General features: G+C 42.6%; 1 protein-coding gene across 8 annotated transcripts in view; it reads left to right on the top strand.

Annotated features, from left to right (window-relative positions):
• The window catches only part of STARD13 (StAR related lipid transfer domain containing 13), a 287,606-nt gene extending 271,185 nt beyond the window's left edge, over positions 1 to 16,421 (top strand). For 4 of the 8 annotated variants that reach the window (XM_038133168.1, XM_038133210.1, XM_038133201.1 and 1 more), the window contains exons 8-14: positions 1,890 to 2,088; positions 5,187 to 5,394; positions 6,220 to 6,334; positions 7,070 to 7,291; positions 9,186 to 9,403; positions 12,500 to 12,676; positions 13,017 to 16,414. In XM_038133168.1, coding sequence (XP_037989096.1) covers positions 1,890 to 2,088; positions 5,187 to 5,394; positions 6,220 to 6,334; positions 7,070 to 7,291; positions 9,186 to 9,403; positions 12,500 to 12,676; positions 13,017 to 13,134 — 1,257 coding nt within the window. In that variant the 3' untranslated portion in view covers positions 13,135 to 16,414. Of the gene's footprint in view, positions 1 to 1,889; positions 2,089 to 5,186; positions 5,395 to 6,219; positions 6,335 to 7,069; positions 7,292 to 9,185; positions 9,404 to 12,499; positions 12,677 to 13,016 lie in introns of all 8 variants that reach the window. The other 4 variants (XM_038133183.1, XM_038133175.1, XM_038133160.1 and 1 more) reach the window with 3 other exon arrangements.
• Positions 16,422 to 18,517: the final 2,096 nt, after the last annotated feature.

Below are 18,517 nucleotides of genomic sequence, written 5' to 3'. Positions count from 1 at the left end.
TAGGGAAGATGATCCACACAGCATGAGGATAGTAAAGAGACTGGGGCAGACTAACCTCTGGATTTTTAGTCCCTTCTCATTTACAGAACAAGTCTGTAATAATGCAGAACAAAGCCTAAAACATCTTCTTCTATTGAGTGAAGAACTCTTTTGATTAATTATTATTTTTTTCCATTCATAAAAAAAAAATGGAAATAGGAATTTGGATAAATGTCTTTAAACAGAGATCAAGAGCAGTAGAACAATGTGCAGCTGGAAATAGCATGGGTGAGATTTGACATCTGACCTCTCAAATCAGACTTAGCTAGAAGTTTTTAATGGCTGTTTATACCAGCAAGGACACTTTCCATTAAAAGGAGAGAACTGAGCCTGTGGTCTGACGTTTATCTACCGCAAGCTAAAACCTTATTTTTTGGACAGAATTAGCAAGTCCGTCTTCTTCATCTTCAGCACACATTTCTAAGAGGAAAAGGCATTTAAAAAGAGGAAGAGAAAGGGAACGGGAAAGCCAGATGAAAAGAGCCGGATGTTCTTTCTTGTATGCTCTTGTCAGGAAGAAGAGCAGAGCTTCACTTGGGATCATAAATACAGAACACAGGGCACACTCCAGTTCTCTACTTCCTGTACATAAATTTAGCTCTCAAGTGACACTAAATTCATCAGTAAGAAGACATGGAAGAGCTGCCTCACAACCAGTCTGGTGCAGCAGTTCCTCTCCGTATAAGTAATTAAATAAATATAACCCCTCACAGAGCTGTGATCTATGTAATTAGTGTCATGAGTGTGCAAGTTAACCAAAGTCCTAAATACCCTCCAGGTGAGCATGGGAGGTGTTCTAGAGAGAGGAGGGTCCTCTGTGAACTCTGTGCTGCTTCTTGCTCTGAAGTAAGGGGTCAGAAGGCATTATTCCCTCGCATTTACTGTTTGTTGATGGACTGTGCCATGCAGGAAGCTGCATGAATCACTAACAAGACAGCAACCACAGAGGAAAAAGGGTCCATAATTCCCAATTGGAAATGTGCCTTTCCCATAGGTCTCTCTCAATGTTTCACCTTTTTCCCTCCAAAACTGAAGGGAAAACAGTGTTAACACTTCCCAAATGAAACACTGTAAACTCACTTGGGAATAAATAATGTGGTTGAGGCCCAGGAATTCACCCCAGGGGGAATTCCACCGGTGGAGAAGGACAAGAAAGGGCAGCCCTGCCTTGAAGGCATCATTTGAAGTATTACCACTTCCTTTCAAAATAGAAAGCAAACAGGATAAAAATGTATCTTAGTGACACTGCACAAATAATCCCTCCATGGCCCCCACTCTCCAACTGGACTTTTCGGTGGGATTTGGGAGAACTCTTAGAAGCAGAGAGCATGAAAGGGAAAAAATACATTTAATCTTGATTTTGAAGCTCTATCAGGAAGTACTAATCTTTTGCCACAGCATTTATTACTTAGCTAAGCATAATATTTTCTTGTTAGTCTTCAAAATATATACCCAAATAAACATGAGGGGCCAGATTCTCAGCTGGAGTAAATCAACAGACAGTCACCCAAGCCAAGCGAGCCAGGCTGATTTATATCAGCAGAGCATCTTGCTTAAACTTCTCAGGCAGCAGAGAAACCACAAGGCACTCAGAACCGTCTCTCTCAGACGGGACAGAGAGCAGCAGCATCATTAACCCCTGCAATCCTTCTGTGGGAGCCTGTGCTTGCCTGCGAGACTTGTAGGACCATCAATTGCATTCGCACATTCTCCTCCTTCTTGCCTGGAGTGAAATAAGCAACCCAAGCTTTGGTCATGATCCAAGTCCCCACATATAAATGGATATACCACATATATGTTCTTCAAGTGCCACTTTGCCCTTTACCCAGCTCAATATGGTACGTTTTTAGGTGGGTCTGTTTCGGAAATCTGGAGTGAAATCCCGAATCCAGGCCCTGCGTCAGATGAACGAGAGCTCCCCAGAAAACGTCAGCTATGAAGACCAGTCAGCATATGATGTGGCTGACATGGTCAAGCAATTCTTCAGGGACTTGCCAGAACCTCTCCTCACAAGTAAACTAGGAGAGACTTTTCTGCACATCTATCAATGTAAGTTGATATTTCTACATATTTTTCTTATTATAAACAATTAGAAATTGTTATATATTATATAGTAATATACTATGAATAATTTATCAACACTGGATAGGTTTCTTTCTGCTAGCCTTTGAGATATAAAAAAACCCTCTGCCCTCAAAATCTTTGACTAACAGGTCTTTAGAACCACCTAAACATTTCAGTGTCAAATTTAATGGGAAGACAATCTTCATAGCAGCCTCACAATCAGAAAGAAGACAGAAGAACAGGCTGCTGGACACAAAGAACATGAAGACGCATATTTTTGTCAGATTTCTTTAAACTGTGGGCCCATTTCATTTCATTTCATTTCATTTATATCTCAATATAAATGAGTCTTCTGAGCATGGAGAAGTGGTACTTGACCATGAGAATATGTGTCTCTGTAGTCCCCTTCCTTGCTGTGACTTCTCATTATTTGTTTTTTTTTCATTATAGTCAATAAAATGTACATGCAAAAACAAGCTGCCTTCATGTAGATCATAAGCTCTATGTAAAGAACTCATAGAGAAAGAAAGAAAGCAGGGGATTTCTTCTTTTCTTTCCAGCATAAGCAATCTTCAAAAAAATCTGAGATGCATCAGAATAATGAAAGTCCCTGTGAATCAGGAAATGACTGTGTATCTCTTCTCCAGACTGAGGGAGAAATAAACAGTGGGAAAAACACTGAACAGCCAGAGGAATTAGAGTTTTTTCCCTGACAATGTCCATTATGAGGGCCAGTCAGCCAGCACTCTGGCAGATGCAGCCAGCCTAAGCCAAATAATTGGAAGCACTAAAGAGAAGTGTGTCTAGTCTTTTCACTTGCAGACGTTTCAGCTGCCAAAACAATAAAAAGCCATTTTAAAACACTGTGTAATCCCAGTGCTTAAGAATCTCAGATACTTCCGTTGCTTCCCTTTACTGTAAAAATCTGTCTGTGGTGTGCAGTCACTAATGAATTTACCACCACAGTGTCTGTAGCTGGTAGAGAATGCTGGGACTGTGCATGTGAGAGACAGCACTGCAAATAAATTCAGTGGGTTTGGCTGTACGTGATGTCTTGGAACACAAGTTAACTGCAAGAGTTGGTGCCTAGCCCTGGACCATCATTTCCCCTTCATCTTTCCTGCTCACAAGTTGTCTGCCTGCACACACATTAATAAGCTTGTTCAGAAAAGCAACAGGAATTCTGGCTGCTAATAAAATGGCAGTCACCTCCATGGGGAGGTGGCCAAGGAGAAGATTATCCACTGCAAGGACATGTTCTGCATGTCCTTGGTGACAAATCACCTCTAAACTATTGCTTGATGAAAATTGGGGATGTCTCTTTGCACAGAAGAGACTGCAAGTAAATTACCCCCTTGCTAAAGGAAGAGAGAGATGGCAGATGCCAGTGGCATCAGGATAAGCAGGTCTGTAGCCAGAAGGGGCTCCCCTTTTCCAAGACATGAGGCTGAATGGGGAAACATTGATACCAGCCGACAAAAAATGTAAAAAGAGGCATGGGCTGACTCTGTAATGTCTGCATGGTGCTGCAGTAGGAAATCTGAAGAACTTCTCTTTCCATTGGTCAGAAGGGGAAAAGATGAGCTAAGATTGCTAAAATAAACCAGGAGTTACAGGATTTCAGGAAGACTTGAGGATGAGTCTCTTTAAACCAAGGTAGAAATAAGAAAATATGGGCTCTGTAGACACCAGAAAATATTGTTTGGATTAAGAATGAGTAGCAAGGGCTTTTTTTCCATGTGACAAACAACAAATATTTTTTTCTGTTTCAGACAGTACTGACAAAACTCCTTTCACAGAAAAAAAAGTTGAAAATTTCTGGGATACCAATTGTATTTCATAACATCTGCAATTCAACTAATCTGTAGCTGAGACTTTTTCTTGCCCTTTGTTCTGTTTAACAAATTGTTAATGTGAAGTTAGGAGGGATTTTTCCTCTCCTAGTGTATTGGCAGGAGATTTCTGCTTTTCTGGGACTCTCTGAAGATATTTTTCATATATCCAGAATGGCTTGAATTGCTGTAACACATAGGATTTGGGATGAGATTATTAGTGTAGTAGTCTATATGGCATCCCATTAATGAAACGTTCACCATTTTCCTAAAACCCACAGTTGCTTAATGTTTACCTGTGACTTGAAGCACTGGCTGATCTTCTGCTTCATGTACCAGACCCATCAGAGCAACAATAAAGGGAAGGGAGGGATTACCAGAAGGTGTTGTGGGAAGAAAAGACACATTGCATGGATTTAGCAAAGGCTCCTCTGACTTCTCAGAAAAACCTTGCCTTGCTGCTTTAAGAAACTTTAGAAGTATTGAGCTGTGTTCGTTTTGTCTTTCATGTCTGAAAGCTTTTAAAATAAAGTGCTTGTACAGGGCTAGCAGTCAAATCTTAAAAGCTGGCCGTTCCCTCTACTGTAAATCTGTTTTTGCTCTTCTTCCACTCGATTATAGAGAGTACGTAATGCCCAGAGGAGGACTCAAAGTCCAAACTGAGAGAACTTATGGTAGTTTTAGAAATGAATCTGTCTGAGGTGCTATTTAAGCATTTCCACTCCTTCTTTCATTAAACTCTTCTACGGTTTAGGACACAAATCTAAGTGTTCCCAAAGCTTCCCTAAGACTTAAACTTCTGTCTTTCCAGGGGACAAAGAAAACCTGGAAAATACCATTTAAAGCTATGAGTACTGAGTACTATTCTCCCTTCATAAACTTCAAATGAAGTCCAGTGTTTTTCTTGGGAGCAGCCCTTCAAACTCACAGAGAAATGCCAAACACTGACAAGGGAAGCTGTGCTTTGTGGAGGAGCAGAAGGAGAAGCTGATCAGGGCCATGTGATCTTTTCCCCTTGGTCTCCTGTCTCCTGCTTCTTCACAAAGCCATCGCTAAGGTCAGGAAAGACCTCTGTGAGTCAAGCATTAACCTAACACTGCCAGGTCCACCACTGAAACACGTCCCTAAGCACCACTTCTGCACAGGTTTTGAGCACTTGAGGGGACTGTGAATGTCTGTGGCAACTTTATCTTTCTGGCTCCTTACCTGATCTTACAACTGACCCCCTGGGCGTCACTTGCTCCTTCCCAGATGTTCCCAAGGAGCAGCGGCTGCAGGCGGTGCAGGCGGCCATCATGCTCATGGCCGACGAGAACAGGGAGGTTCTGCAGACTCTGCTCTGCTTCCTCAGTGACGTCACCTCCGTGGAGGAAAATCAGATGACTCCCATGAACATCGCTGTTTGTCTGGCCCCTTCCCTCTTCCATCTCAATATAGTGAAGAAAGAAAGCTCTCCAAGGTATGTTTCTTCTCAGCGTTATAATTAGTCACATCCTGAAAACGGAGTGATACTTTCAGTGGTATGCAGGAAAAATTTTCCAAGCCATCTGCTTTCCAGCACACATTAAACAGGGCATGGCTTCAGTAAGAGGGGAAAACCCCTGCTGCAGAGCCAGAAGCACACTTGTTTTCACAAGCCCAGCAGGCATTTCAGGTTGTCTGTTGTGAACATGCAGTGCCTGCTTTCCACGTGGAATTTTCAATGGGGCACTAGTGAGTTTTGCATGAGTAATGCATGTTTTAAAGGATTTTGATATGTAGATTTTCAATGAGTGGGTTTTTTCACTTTCAATTTACTACATTCTGCCATTCAGGAAACAGGGTTTATTTCAGGCCACATTAAAATTGTAACATGGTGGGTGTAGACTAAACAGGGCATAGCCTGGCTAAACATTAGTGGTCCCTCTCGACTTTTTTCCCTCCCATCTGGTTCAGAATACACTGAGATTCTTGGTCAAGTACGTGTATAACCCATGTCTGAACAAGGGCTTTAAGAAGTAACAATGTAAACCACTTTACATCATGTCTGTTAAAAATCCATTTCAAAATGCACAACACATCATGCAAGATATGCATAACCTTTCCTGCTTTTACCTTTGGCTGAGCAATATTTGAGGTAAACATTTTTCCTTTAAAAATGGCCCAACAGTTTGAGCAGTCTTGTTGATAAATAGAAACTAAAGATAGGGGGTTTTTCTCTCTGATGTTGGGAGTATCCTGCTGGTTTTTGCTTTCATATTAAAAAGACTCAGCTCTTTACCTGAGATACTGAATTCAATTACAGAGTAATACAGAAAAAATATGCAACAGGGAAGCCAGATCAGAAGGACCTCAGTGAAAACCTGGCAGCTACTCAGGGACTTGCTCACATGATAATGGAATGCAACAAACTTTTTGAGGTGAGTGAGAGACTCAAACAGCATTATTCATGGCCACATAATGCAGCACCCTTTGAAGTATTTATGTTTACGCTTATATTTTCTGTCTTGTGTTAGCTCAGAGATTGGTGCCTCACTTATTTGTAAATTTGCTTCATCCAAAGTTTATTTATCACACTTCTTTATGGCGGTTCCCTTTTAGTATTCAAAAGACGCAGGGTAATTATTCTGTGACAGTTTTCAACCCAAACCACTGGATTAGGAAATTTTAGACTAATTCAAATCAAAATCTGTTAGTGCGAAATTTTATTACAATGCTTTTAAAGCCTCAGTTAAAACTTATTCATCTTAAAAATAATTGCCTGTATACTTTATTTCTGTGTCATAGAGACCTGGAGTCATTCCTGCAGCTACTTACACTGCAGCTGGAAGAGAGCAAATGCTCATATCTTCTTTCCCCAGAAGCACAAGGCAATATTTCTGAGGGCTAAAGGAGTAACAGTGGTGTATTGCCATCCAGCTGATCAGTCTAACACGGTTCTGCATGAGTAGTGCTGTTCAGAGCCATGGGCTGTTTCATTAGAATACTTTGATGTTTCATCTTGCCAAAAGACAGAAATTGGTGTGCATTTCACAGATCCTAGGTTCTTGCAATTGGATGCTGAATGGTCCATCAGCCTAGAAACACATTGTCTTAAGGAAAAGTTCTCAGCAGGAGATTTTCCCTGTGTGTTTTCCCTCCCTTCTGTGGCACAGGTCCCACATGAGATGATCACCCAATCCCGAAACTCCTATGTTGATGCAGAAGTGCATTCTCCTACCCTGGATGAGCTTGGAAAACAAGTGGATGAGGAAGGAGGGAACTATCAGATGTACCTAGAAACTCTCATGCAGAATCTCCAGAAAGAAGCAAAAGAGAAATTCAAAGGATGGGTCACATGTTCCAGTGTAGAGAACACAGAACTCGCCTACAAAAAGGTAATTTGGGGAGACATGAAAGAAGCAGTAAAGAAACCAAAGCAAAATGCAGCTCAGATATGGGGCACCCTGGCATGTTGTATGGCAAAACTCACACCCTTCTTTCTGGCAAGCCACTCTTTTATTATTATTTTTTAAAAGATTGCTAAAAGCAGTTAAAATGTAATGTAATGTAATAGAGGTTCAAGTATAAGATTCCAGAAAAAGGCACACAAAGCAAGCTGGGGTCTCCAAAATCGATCAAGTAAGTGACACAGCAAACAGCACAACCAGAGAGTGAGCTGAGATGAGAAACAACAGAGAACATTACCTGAGCAAGCTTTTTGGCTGGGGGACATGAAAAGTTTCCGACCAGTTCTTGTTTGCTAGCAGTTTGGAAAACACAGCTAGAACACAGATAATTACAAAACTTCTTCAGGCTCTCCTATGCTTTTTTAATCATGCCAGTTATATCCCTGATCCTTCTGTCCATTTTTCATGTGGATTTTTGATACTGCAGCTTTTATTCAAATTTCTGAATTTGTTTTAGGCTCCATCACTTATTCAGAGAAAGCCAGACCACTGTGAGGCAGTGAGGCAGAGGATGCTGCAGGGTCCCGGCAGACAGTGGAGTTCAGGGATGCTGGAAACTGAATAGCAAAGCAGAGGTCTCCAAACCAGTAGCAGCTAGCAAGAGGAGGGGATGAATTAGGGGTGGGTGACACTAATTAGGCCAGAGAAGAGCACTGGGAGGAATGCCAGATCTGGATGGTGAGGGGGCAGGAGGCAGCATTACCCCAGCTTGGGAAAGTGCAACCCCTCTGTCAGGGCAAAGAAATTGAAGTTACTGTGGTTTGTAGCCACCTTCTGTGAGTGACTTCTCCAGGGAGGGACTGTGGGAGGTTCAGGAGAGAGTAACAGGGCTTAGGTGGTCAAGGACCTGTGAGACTACAGAGGGGATTGGGAGTTCCCCAGGGCAGGGGAAATGGGGAACTGAAAACTTTGGGGAGAAAGAATTACAACATAAAGTTATTTAATGTGGGAGGTGTGGAAGGTAGGTTTCTGGGGAAACAGTCCTGGATCTGTAGGAGGTACTAGAGGTTTCCGAAGTAGTCACGTTGGTCTATGAGAACGGTAGGGTAGAGAAGGGTTAGAAAAGCAGGGCTTGCAAGATCCAGTGATTACAGTTAACTTCTTTACTGCCCAAAATAGGACCCCTAAAACCATGCAGAAAAGCTGGATGTGTGCAATCTAGGATATTTACCTTGTGCATAGCCCAGAACTTTCTGTTCCCCTTACTGTAAGCTGTGGAGGTGTTTCAAGAAACAGGATCTGTGAGCAAGGAGGAGTTAGCAAATAGTCTGTGCTCTTTGAAAAGTGTTTTCCCAGCACCTTCCTTGCAGCTATTTTGAGGAATATAAACAGTATATAAACATCTGTGTACCTGACACATAACTGAATCAGTGTATGTTCTGCTCCCCCAGAATTAACCAGGAGGGTAAATGGACCCTCAGTCCCAGGTAGTTTATAAGATTGCCTGAGGCAGTTGCTTCATTTCAGCCCAGGGTATCAGTCTCTCATCTGTTTTTACTTCTGCAGACACATATTTGTCATTACACTTAGGATGTTTGGACTTGGAAAAGTGTCTGTCACACCAGAGGTAATGCAGAACCTCACTGGCACTATGGGAACTAGTCCAGATATATTCTGTTGTGAGAGCTGAGTAATGAATCACTTCAGATTTCCATCCAGGACTAGTAGAGCAGCAGCAATAGCAATAATAGTAATGATTAGCAGGGAAATATGAATGCTCTTAAGCTGAAGTCAGACACACACATTGAGATTTTGTCCTCAGTTATCATCTGCTGAACATAGGCATGTAAATTATCGGGGTTTGTCTTCTTGGTCACTTCAGGTTGGGGATGGGAATCCACTAAGGCTTTGGAAAGCCTCAGTTGAAGTTGAAGCCCCCCCATCAGTTGTCCTGAATCGAGTGCTGAGAGAACGTCACCTCTGGGATGAGGACTTCTTGCAGTGGAAGGTGGTGGAGAGCCTGGACAAGCAGACAGAAGTTTACCAGTATGTTTTGAACACCATGGCTCCTCATCCCGTCCGAGACTTTGTTGTTCTCAGGTAAGCTAAGGGTGGTTTTCTGGTACCTTTGCCTCCTGCAGTGCATGAAGGAAGATCTGGACTTATCTCAGCCTTCACATCTGTGTAATTGCTCTCCAGGAACTCTACTTCTGGGCAGCAGTGTTGATTTCTCAAACTGAATTAGTCATACACCTACAGCATGCTGACCTTTTCTCTGATGTAATTTGAGCAGCACATACTCCTGAGGCCATAAATATAATTTCTTCCTCAGAACAGATGTCTGATAATAGCTGTTCTTCTCTCTTAGCTTTGTTTGTTGTCAAAACAGTGCAAAGAGAACCCAATTGTTTTTTACGCTGCTTTTGCTGTTCTCTGGGGAATGTTTGATGTTTAAGAGCCAAATGTTTAGAAGAGAAGATAGTGGTGCTTTTAAGCTAAGGCTGTTATACAGTGTCTATATAAGTTATTATCTTAAATTTTCAGTTGGAGTCTTTGTACATGAAGAAATGCTGATCCATAAAAATCCTAGTGTGGAAATGAACAGAAAGAGGCAGTAGATTTGTATTCTCTCTTCCAGGGGATGACTTCTCTCAAATAAATGTGTAGCTGTGTATCAATATTCCACATTCAATCCCAGTTCTGCCATTGTCTATCTGCCTGTACAGAACAGTCAAAAAAAACCCCTCTTCTGTCTTTGAAATCTGGGCCTTTGCTTGCTAGGAGCTATTGTGGAGCTGCTGACATATTTCACTTACAGGGTCAGTCCTACAGTTATTTACTGTAGGACTATTTTGTGCATTCCTGCTTTTGGTCCCTGCTTTCTTTGATTGAAATGATGTGCCAGAGAAATACAAAGCAGTTTTGACAAAGGAAGGAGTACAGGGAGTCAGGATTGTGTTAAAGGGAATGAAAATTGAAGGAAAAAGATGGGCCAAATAAAATACAATTACAAAAGAACATCCCTTTTATGAACTTTAGTAGTCTCTTAAAGGATGCAATATTGTTGGTATAAGGGAAGAATTATTGGAACTCTTAGGGGAAGATTTAAAAATGCTTTCTGTAACCAATTCTCCCATTACTCTATTTCCTATGCCTTACCACAGAATACTGGGCTAAATTAACTATTTTATAATCAAATATCTATTATATATTTTTTATAATTATATATCTATCATTATTTTATAATTAATCTTCTTATATAATGTCATTAGCTTGAACCAGTGATAAATTTGGCCCTCTGCATGGCACCGAGAAGATGGTCTGTGAGTGACGGGGAAGTTTTGATGACCATAATTTGGTCCTCTCATTTGCCACTTAGTTCACTATTAGGTTTCGTGGTGGTTTATGTTCTTTAAAGACCTGCTGTGCAGTCACATCAGTTAAAGGAAAATCCTGCTATCGAGTTCTCATTCTTTTCACTGACCCAGGCAGAATGACCCCCGAGGACTGAAATATATATCATAAAAATGAATCCTGGTGGGTTCTTAAGGGCTGAAAACAGCCATCAGGCAGATCTGTCAGATTCTGTTGTTTATCTCTTTTGATTGATATCATTAAGTCTAGAGCAAGGTTACCCAGCAATACCGCAGTCAATTTGATACCTTATGATTGGTGGGAAGTGAACAGTGAAATTATAATACACCTCTGGGGACATGAATAAATATATTTTAACAGATGGCAATTTTCTCCTTCTCAGTCAAACTTTGGGCTGTGAAAGGATCAACATAGTTGTTCCTTTTTTTTTTTCAATGTGACAGTCATAACAAGGGGATTAGGCTCCCTAGAGAAGACTCTAATGGTAAGAGGAGAGGAGAAATGTTTCATATGCCTGGGATATGACACAGCTCTCAGCTGCCCTGTGCAGGCATCACTTTAATTAAAGAATCCACAAGTGTTTCATGTTCATTAAGTATGACAGCATTTTGGTGAGTTAGGTGCCATGCCTGATTTTAGTACTGTAAGGTATTTGAAGAACCACCGAAACTGGCCTAAATCTATATGACTGAGAACAGGAAACCAAAGTCTTCTGAAATCTCTGGGATAGAGAACTTTCCACTTCCCAAATGGCCCAGGGAGTGCTGGGTCGTTACCAAAATGATGTGGGCACATCTAAACACTGTGCAGGCACTCGCAGGAGGTGGTTCAGCATTTCTCATGCTGGATCTCAGCTGTGATTTCCTTCTCCCATATGTTTCATCTGCCAAAATAGCTCATCAATTTTGTTAATGCCCAGGCACATGTAAAACCTTCTGGTCAGTATCTTCCTGCAGTGTCTTGAATAACAGCTCTGTTTCATATAAGAAAAATGCAGAAAGTTAAAATTATCTGCTGAAGTCCAAACTTCAACAGTCCTTGAAAGCAGCTTACCTGCTAAAATATGATACTTCCCAAGGCAGCACAACCCCTGTCTCAGACAATCCACAGCAAGATGATGCATGTTGCACAGCACAGTGGGAATTTCTCATTTCTTCCCACAGCACAGGAAGGAGCACAGACCTATCCTCTGAGATTCAGAGCAGATGAGAAAGATGTGAGATACAAGGGTATGTAGAGAATGCTTACAGAACCACAAAAAATGTTAAGTATTAAGTCTAGGAATCTTCAACTTGGTGGAAAACTTCTCCAGCATGTAAGAGAAGCTAGAAACATGGGAAAGGAAAGAAATCGAAGGACATTTTGTTTTTAGTTCAAACACCCTTGAAACATATTCTGAGTATCCTCATATCCTCATAATACTGAGGATTTCTGCTGAACTGCATTTCTTGTTCTGCAAGCCTGCATGGGTGCAATGCACAGTTTCAGCTTTTGCTGAATGGCTTATCCTCAGTCTTTCTCCTTTCCAAAATTTTTTGTCTGACTGCAAAAGGCTCTATCACACCCTAGAATACTGATGGTTACAAAATACTCCTGTGGAGAAGCAAAATTTCTCCACCTGGAGCCCCATAGATGGGTGGCCATTCCACATGGCCATGAAACTGTACCAGGGACTCCAGGGACTCCAGGGACTCCAGTCCACTGGCATTGCAGGTAATAAAGATGGGCAGACAAGGAGACTGTAACTTAAATTCTGGTTCTTACTCATGTGCCCAAAAGTTTCATCGCTAATGTGATTCCGTCTTGCATCTGTTCCTGCAGGACATGGAGGACAGATTTGCCCAAGGGGATGTGCATGCTGGTTGCCATCTCTGTGGAGCATGAAGAGGCTCCTCTCATGGGAGCTGTGCGAGCCATCGTCATGGACTCCCAGTACCTGATAGAGCCCTGCGGCTCAGGAAAATCCAGGCTGACCCACATCTGCAGGATTGACCTAAAGTAAGTATTCCACCTGCACGAAGTAATGTCCATTCAGCAGGACAAAACCCTCAAGATGTTGGGAACAGAGGACACAGTTAGGGTAGCTTTGCTGTTTCAGAGTTTTCCTGCGGTCTTTTCTCCGCTCAGTGCCTACCACTGTTAGAAAGTGATCTTAGAAACAGAACCTGCTTATTTGAGTACTGCAAGGGAGAACTTCAGAGTACATTTAAAAGACAAGTATTTGAATGGCCACCACCATCGTGGCCAGTGCTGAGCAGGAAGCATGGCAAGCACGTTTCTGTGGGGCATGTTTCTTGAGTATTTGAGTTTCTCAATAATTCTCTTTTCATTTCTTCAGAGGACATTCCCCAGAGTGGTACAACAAAGGCTTTGGACATCTGTGTGCAGCAGAAGTTGCCAGGATCAGAAACTCATTTCAACCTCTGATTGCTGAGGGACCAGAAACAAAAATCTGAGGAAGTGTTCCTGGGAGCATGTGAGCATAAATCAGGGTCTGGCAGGGAACAGGAATACTGAAAGCAAAGGTCTGATTTAAGCTGCAGAAATCTGACCAGACCTGGGTCTATACAAAGCTGAAAAAGGAATTTTATAGGAAAGTTCTTTTATTCTGGAGACTTCATCTTCCCCCCCTCCCCCACATCCACTCTATATAATTTTGATTATTGAACTAAACATTTCTTCAGAGAGCTTTTATTACTTTAAAAACAGATTATTGCCATTACTTGTATGTTACATAACTCTGGTATTTAAAGGCTTCTAAGAAGCATATTTTAATTGTAAATAAATAATGTACAGTATGTATATATTTATCTATATTCTATCTATATATATGTATATGTATAAATTAATTATTTTGTATATAACTCAGTGCAAATCACTTGCATCAGTTGGACTTTAAGTGGACCTGTCACTTGTTTCTTAGTGTGTCACTGCTACATAAGCTGTGTTTGCTGTTGTCACAGAGTTACCAGGCCTAATTCGTGTGATAACAAACGCCTGTTCCCAAATATGTTTTGTGTTTGTGTGTGCTATGAGAAGGTACCTAGAAATAGATGTAGGAAGAATTACAGGAACTAAGGAAGAAGGAGGTTACAGTGCATTTAAAAACAATGAGGAGGGAATCAGTCTCACCAAATAAAATACATGGAGATCCATCTGAGACAGACATTGTGGAGGCCATTTATGTTCAGCTGCAGAATTGTGACTTTTAGTAGAAGGTGTTGAAAACTTACCTGTTGCCTTAAATGACTGGTGTCTGTCAGTAGAGACCTCACTGTGTGCAGTGTTCAGGTAACTGCTCATCCTCGGACAGCACAAGGTAATGCTGTGTGTCCTGAGATGGCTGAAATCAGACTGGTAACTTATTAAGCTGTAAATTAATTTTTTTTTTGCAAGCATTTTGTCTAGGTTCTGAGTGTTTCTGTGTTCTTTCCTTCTCCCATAGAGATGGCTAATCCAAAGCAGGTTTTCCACATCCAGTGGACACAAAGACATGCAGATGAACACCATGCCTTTTAATATTCTTATAATACAAATAACTATGCTTTTTTAAGATTTTAAACACATCTTGGAAATTTAAAAGACTAAATAAATACTGTTCTTGGAAAGATCACTTTTATACTAACAGCAAGCATTTTCATCTTATATTGCACTGTTCTGCATGATCCCACCTCTGTAGGCATTGGTGGGAGCAGGATTAGGACTATGAGGAGTAGGAGCCATTTAAGCCTATTATATAATTTCATTTTCAGGGACCTATTATTTTGCTAATGGAAGAATGCTTTAAAAGTAATAATAATAATTTGTCGACATTGCCTTTGAGGCAGGGTTCCATTTTGTTTTTAACTAACCTACGACCAAAATGTTATTACATCTATGACTCAGTAAGAATGTACAAGCCTGTTAATACTGTTCTTCATTAATCGCATTTGTTCACTTAGACTTTATTTATTGCTGCATAAACCAGCACAGTCACTCACAGCCAGTGTTTCAGCTCAGTCCTTCCAGCAAAATCCAGAAAGATTAGTATGAGGTGGATTAAGCAGGATGCATTTCCTATGTGAAGCTGCAGCTTTGTGCCCCGATTCAATGAATGAGGAAGTCCCTTCAAAGCCAGAGATTTGAACATTCCCCAGGTGTGGGAGCTGTGCAGTGGACTGTGTTTGGTGACAGCTGCTAGAGCATGACCCCACGTGCCATCCTGCACGCACATGGGGGCTGTGCTGGCAGGGGACAGCCCTGCGAGCTCAGGCAGCCTGAGCTCCACAGGTGTGGGAGCCCAGGGTGAACAGGGTGACCCAAGGTGACCCACAGTGCTCCAGCGTGTCCTTGTGAAGGAGCAGGACTCCAAAAAGTCACTGTCATCTCCACCCGTGAGCTGTGTCACTCGTGTTTTGTTGTGCAAGTCCTAGGATCAGGGATGTTGGCTGCCTTGGAGCTCCTGCCTCAAGTTTATGGCCAACAATAGTTGCGATGGGCAGCTATCACGAGCTTTAAGTCCTGCAGACAGGGGAGCACTCACGGGGCTGTTACGTGGCCATAGTGGGGTCTGGCAGTCACCTGCTGGCTGCAGGGCACCCTCACTGCCCAGGCTCAGCCTTCCCAGGAGCAAACGGTGCCTCCCCAGCTGGAAATGCCATTCCAGAAAGCAGCACCTCCTCCCAAACGCCTGTGGCCATGGCAGCAGATTTCATGCCGGCTGTTTTCCAAAACATGAGCAATTAGAGTACTTCTGCTACATTAGTTTACATAAATAAATACAGCGGTGCCTCAGCATTAACAGGCACAGAATTTCTAGCACTGAGAACGGCAGTGTCTGGCAATAAATAATGTCCTAAGGAAAAGCAGGGAAAACCTGGACAGTGCTTTTATCCTGTCTCACAAGTCGTTGCTCAGCTGGAAGAGGCCCTGTGCCATCTGCCACCCTTAGCAAGGTAGGGTTGTTTTCCTGCCCTTGCAGAAGCTCTGTCATAAGCTTCTGGCATCTCCAAGCCATGTATTGTTGAAATAAGATTTCTTCAAAATGCACATTATGCCATGTCTACCATTCAGCTACCACAGTATTTTGTATTGTTACATTGATACATTACGATAATTGCATTTTTAAATGTTATACTCATATCAATACCTCATATTTTTACCTCATCAGTTGGTATCAGTCATTAGTTGTAAATAAATAATTTCAGAGTTGAATAAATTTGCATACACTAAAGAATCATGTTTCTTTGTGCTCTTTTTCCATCCATTGGCTCAAGAAATGCTGAATTTAAGCCCTTGATTTCTTTATTGCAACTTGCTATGCACTAAACTGTTCTGGGGTGGGATTTCAGTAATGACTGCAGGCTCAAAATGATATTGTTGTCCATTATACTTAGGCTGTAGTATCCTTATGTATACATGAGCTTCATGGCAAAGATTATGTTTTCCAATTTAGCCATGTTTCTGCATCTGTGTTCTTGTCAATAATTTGGGTCTAGGTTCATAGGAGTGACTGGAGCTGGGTGAGTGCTGGGTTCACATTATCCGACATCAGCCATCTCAAATCCATGAAGCCATTGCAAAAGAGTAAAAGGTATAGTGGCATGATAGTGACTTCTGTGGTTTGTCATACACATTCTACAGATGGATTCAGTGTTCCTTTGGATGGGTGTTGTGGTATAACCCCAGCTGGTATAACCCTCTCTCTCTATCCCTCCACCTGGAGGGACAGGGAAGGGAATCAGAAAGAGGTAAAACCCATGAGTTAATAAAACCTATGGGTTTAATAATTGAAATAAAGCAAAATTATTATTGTTGTTGTTATTAATAGTTATTGTTATAATTGTTATTGCTACTATTAACAACAACAGGGAGATAAAAAGGAGAGGAATAAAATCCAAGAAACTCGAATGATGCTCAATACAGTTGCTCACCACCCACTGACCAATGCCCAGCACTTCCCTGAACAGCAATTGTCCCCCCAGCCAACTCCCCCAGGAGTTTCAAATTGTGACCCTCAATATCCTGGGCCACTGAGCAAGCAATACAATATAGAAAGCCAACAAGTCCCCCAGAGCAGCAATGGATGCAGAGCAGAACCCACTGTGCAACTGCAGACTGCTCTGCTCCATTGTGCAAGACTCTGCTCAGCAAACACAAGGACGTGTGGAACTCAAGGGCAAACGCAGGCCAGAGCAGTGGGTCCGGGTTAATGAGTAAACAAGAGAAAATGTCCCAACACTGCAGAGAACTATTTGCCTGTCCTACATAGACTGATGTTGGGGAGGTCTCACACACTTGAGATACCCTCCCTGACACCACAGCAGGTTCCAGATACCAGAGCCTCTATGCCTCTGGAAGAGGTCAGCATCTCTTGCACAAAAAGTAACCCTGACACTTAGCTGCTTCCACGCCTTATTCTGAAACAAGGATCTCTATCACAATACCTTAGTACTGACCTCCCACAGGTAGATATTTTCCACTGCTCTTTTACACTGCCTGAGCCCAGTCCCTGAGCCCAGCATGCCCTCTGTCCCACTCAGTCCTTGCATGTCTGCCTTCTAACCCAGCCCAGGATGCACAGAAGGACACAGCCTTTAGGGCAGGGTAACCACGGCCAGGTGGTCCCAGCTCCAGGTGCAACAGGGAGTCAGTCATGGCCAGCCTGACAGGGCTTGAGTACAGAATGTCCTGTGTCCCACAACAGGGACAAAACACAAGGGTGAGTTTTGTCACCTTCCTGCTTCTCTTCAAGAAAGCCAGAGCACTAAAATAACCATAAGCCTCTGTCCCGTTGCAATGACAAGTTGGAGCTTTTGATCCTCTCCCAGGGATGAGAATCCTGTAAGATGGAGAGGCTAAAGGCAGTGAACTGCTCTCTGCCTTGAGCAGAGACTTGAACTGCAGTGGGTACATCCTTAGCAGCAGTTTGCAAGGGGACAGGATGAGCTTCTGGCTGCACTGGAGCTTCAACAAGAAAATACCTAGTTCTGGTGCAAGAGCAGTTGCATGGAGCTCTGCTGACAGCCAGCTACAGGATTACAGCTTATTTCTTAACCAAAATGCTGAATTCTGTAAAAGACACAAGGGAAGCCTAAAACTACAGATTTTGCTCTATCTCCTGCTCATAGCAGCTCCAAGCTCCACATGGCCACAAACTCAGAGCCAGCATTTACTGCAGGGAGGATTTGCAACAGCTTGCAATTTATGGGAGCAAATTAGCTGCAAGGCCATCTGTCCTTCCCCAGACCACTGGCCTGCTCCTTGCTGGAATGACTGCTGTTCCTTGAGAGGATGTGTATCGAATTACTTACTCATTTTTTTCCTTTTTTTTTAATTAAATAAACGTGGGAACCACAGGTGGTGGAGCAGAGGACAGTAACCCTCTCAGCAGCAGCATCTGCGGGCCAGCAGTGCCCCACCACGCATGTGAGACAGATGCTAGCTGAGGGCAGGCTGACCCCCAGACCCACCCAGGGTCTGCCAGCCCACGTGGCCACCCCACTGTTCCCTGCTAATAACAGCCAGGCTTGCTCTTCATGGCAGCAGGACATGAAACACCACAGCTGGTCTGGCTTGACAAGAAACAGTGAGTCCTTCTTTTGCCCCCCGACTCTTTCATTTTAGAGGTAGTCCAAATCAGGAAGTTTTTATCAACACCAAAACCCCGTGCCTGTGCCTGACTGCTGGCCAACCAGCATGAGAAAGGAGCCCACCATGGCCAAAGTGTAGAGCACTCTGGGTTCATGGCTGCTCTGGTATTTTGCCCAGTGTTGTCTGGTGCCCAGCAGGACAGGAACTCAGAATTGGACCTATGAAGAGAAAGTACAGCACTTTAACTCTTTACCCTGGATTTCTCTT

This window comes from Motacilla alba, chromosome 1, assembly GCF_015832195.1.
Source record: "Motacilla alba alba isolate MOTALB_02 chromosome 1, Motacilla_alba_V1.0_pri, whole genome shotgun sequence".
Lineage (NCBI taxonomy): Eukaryota > Metazoa > Chordata > Aves > Passeriformes > Motacillidae > Motacilla > Motacilla alba.
This window is presented reverse-complemented; position numbering and strand designations above follow the sequence as displayed.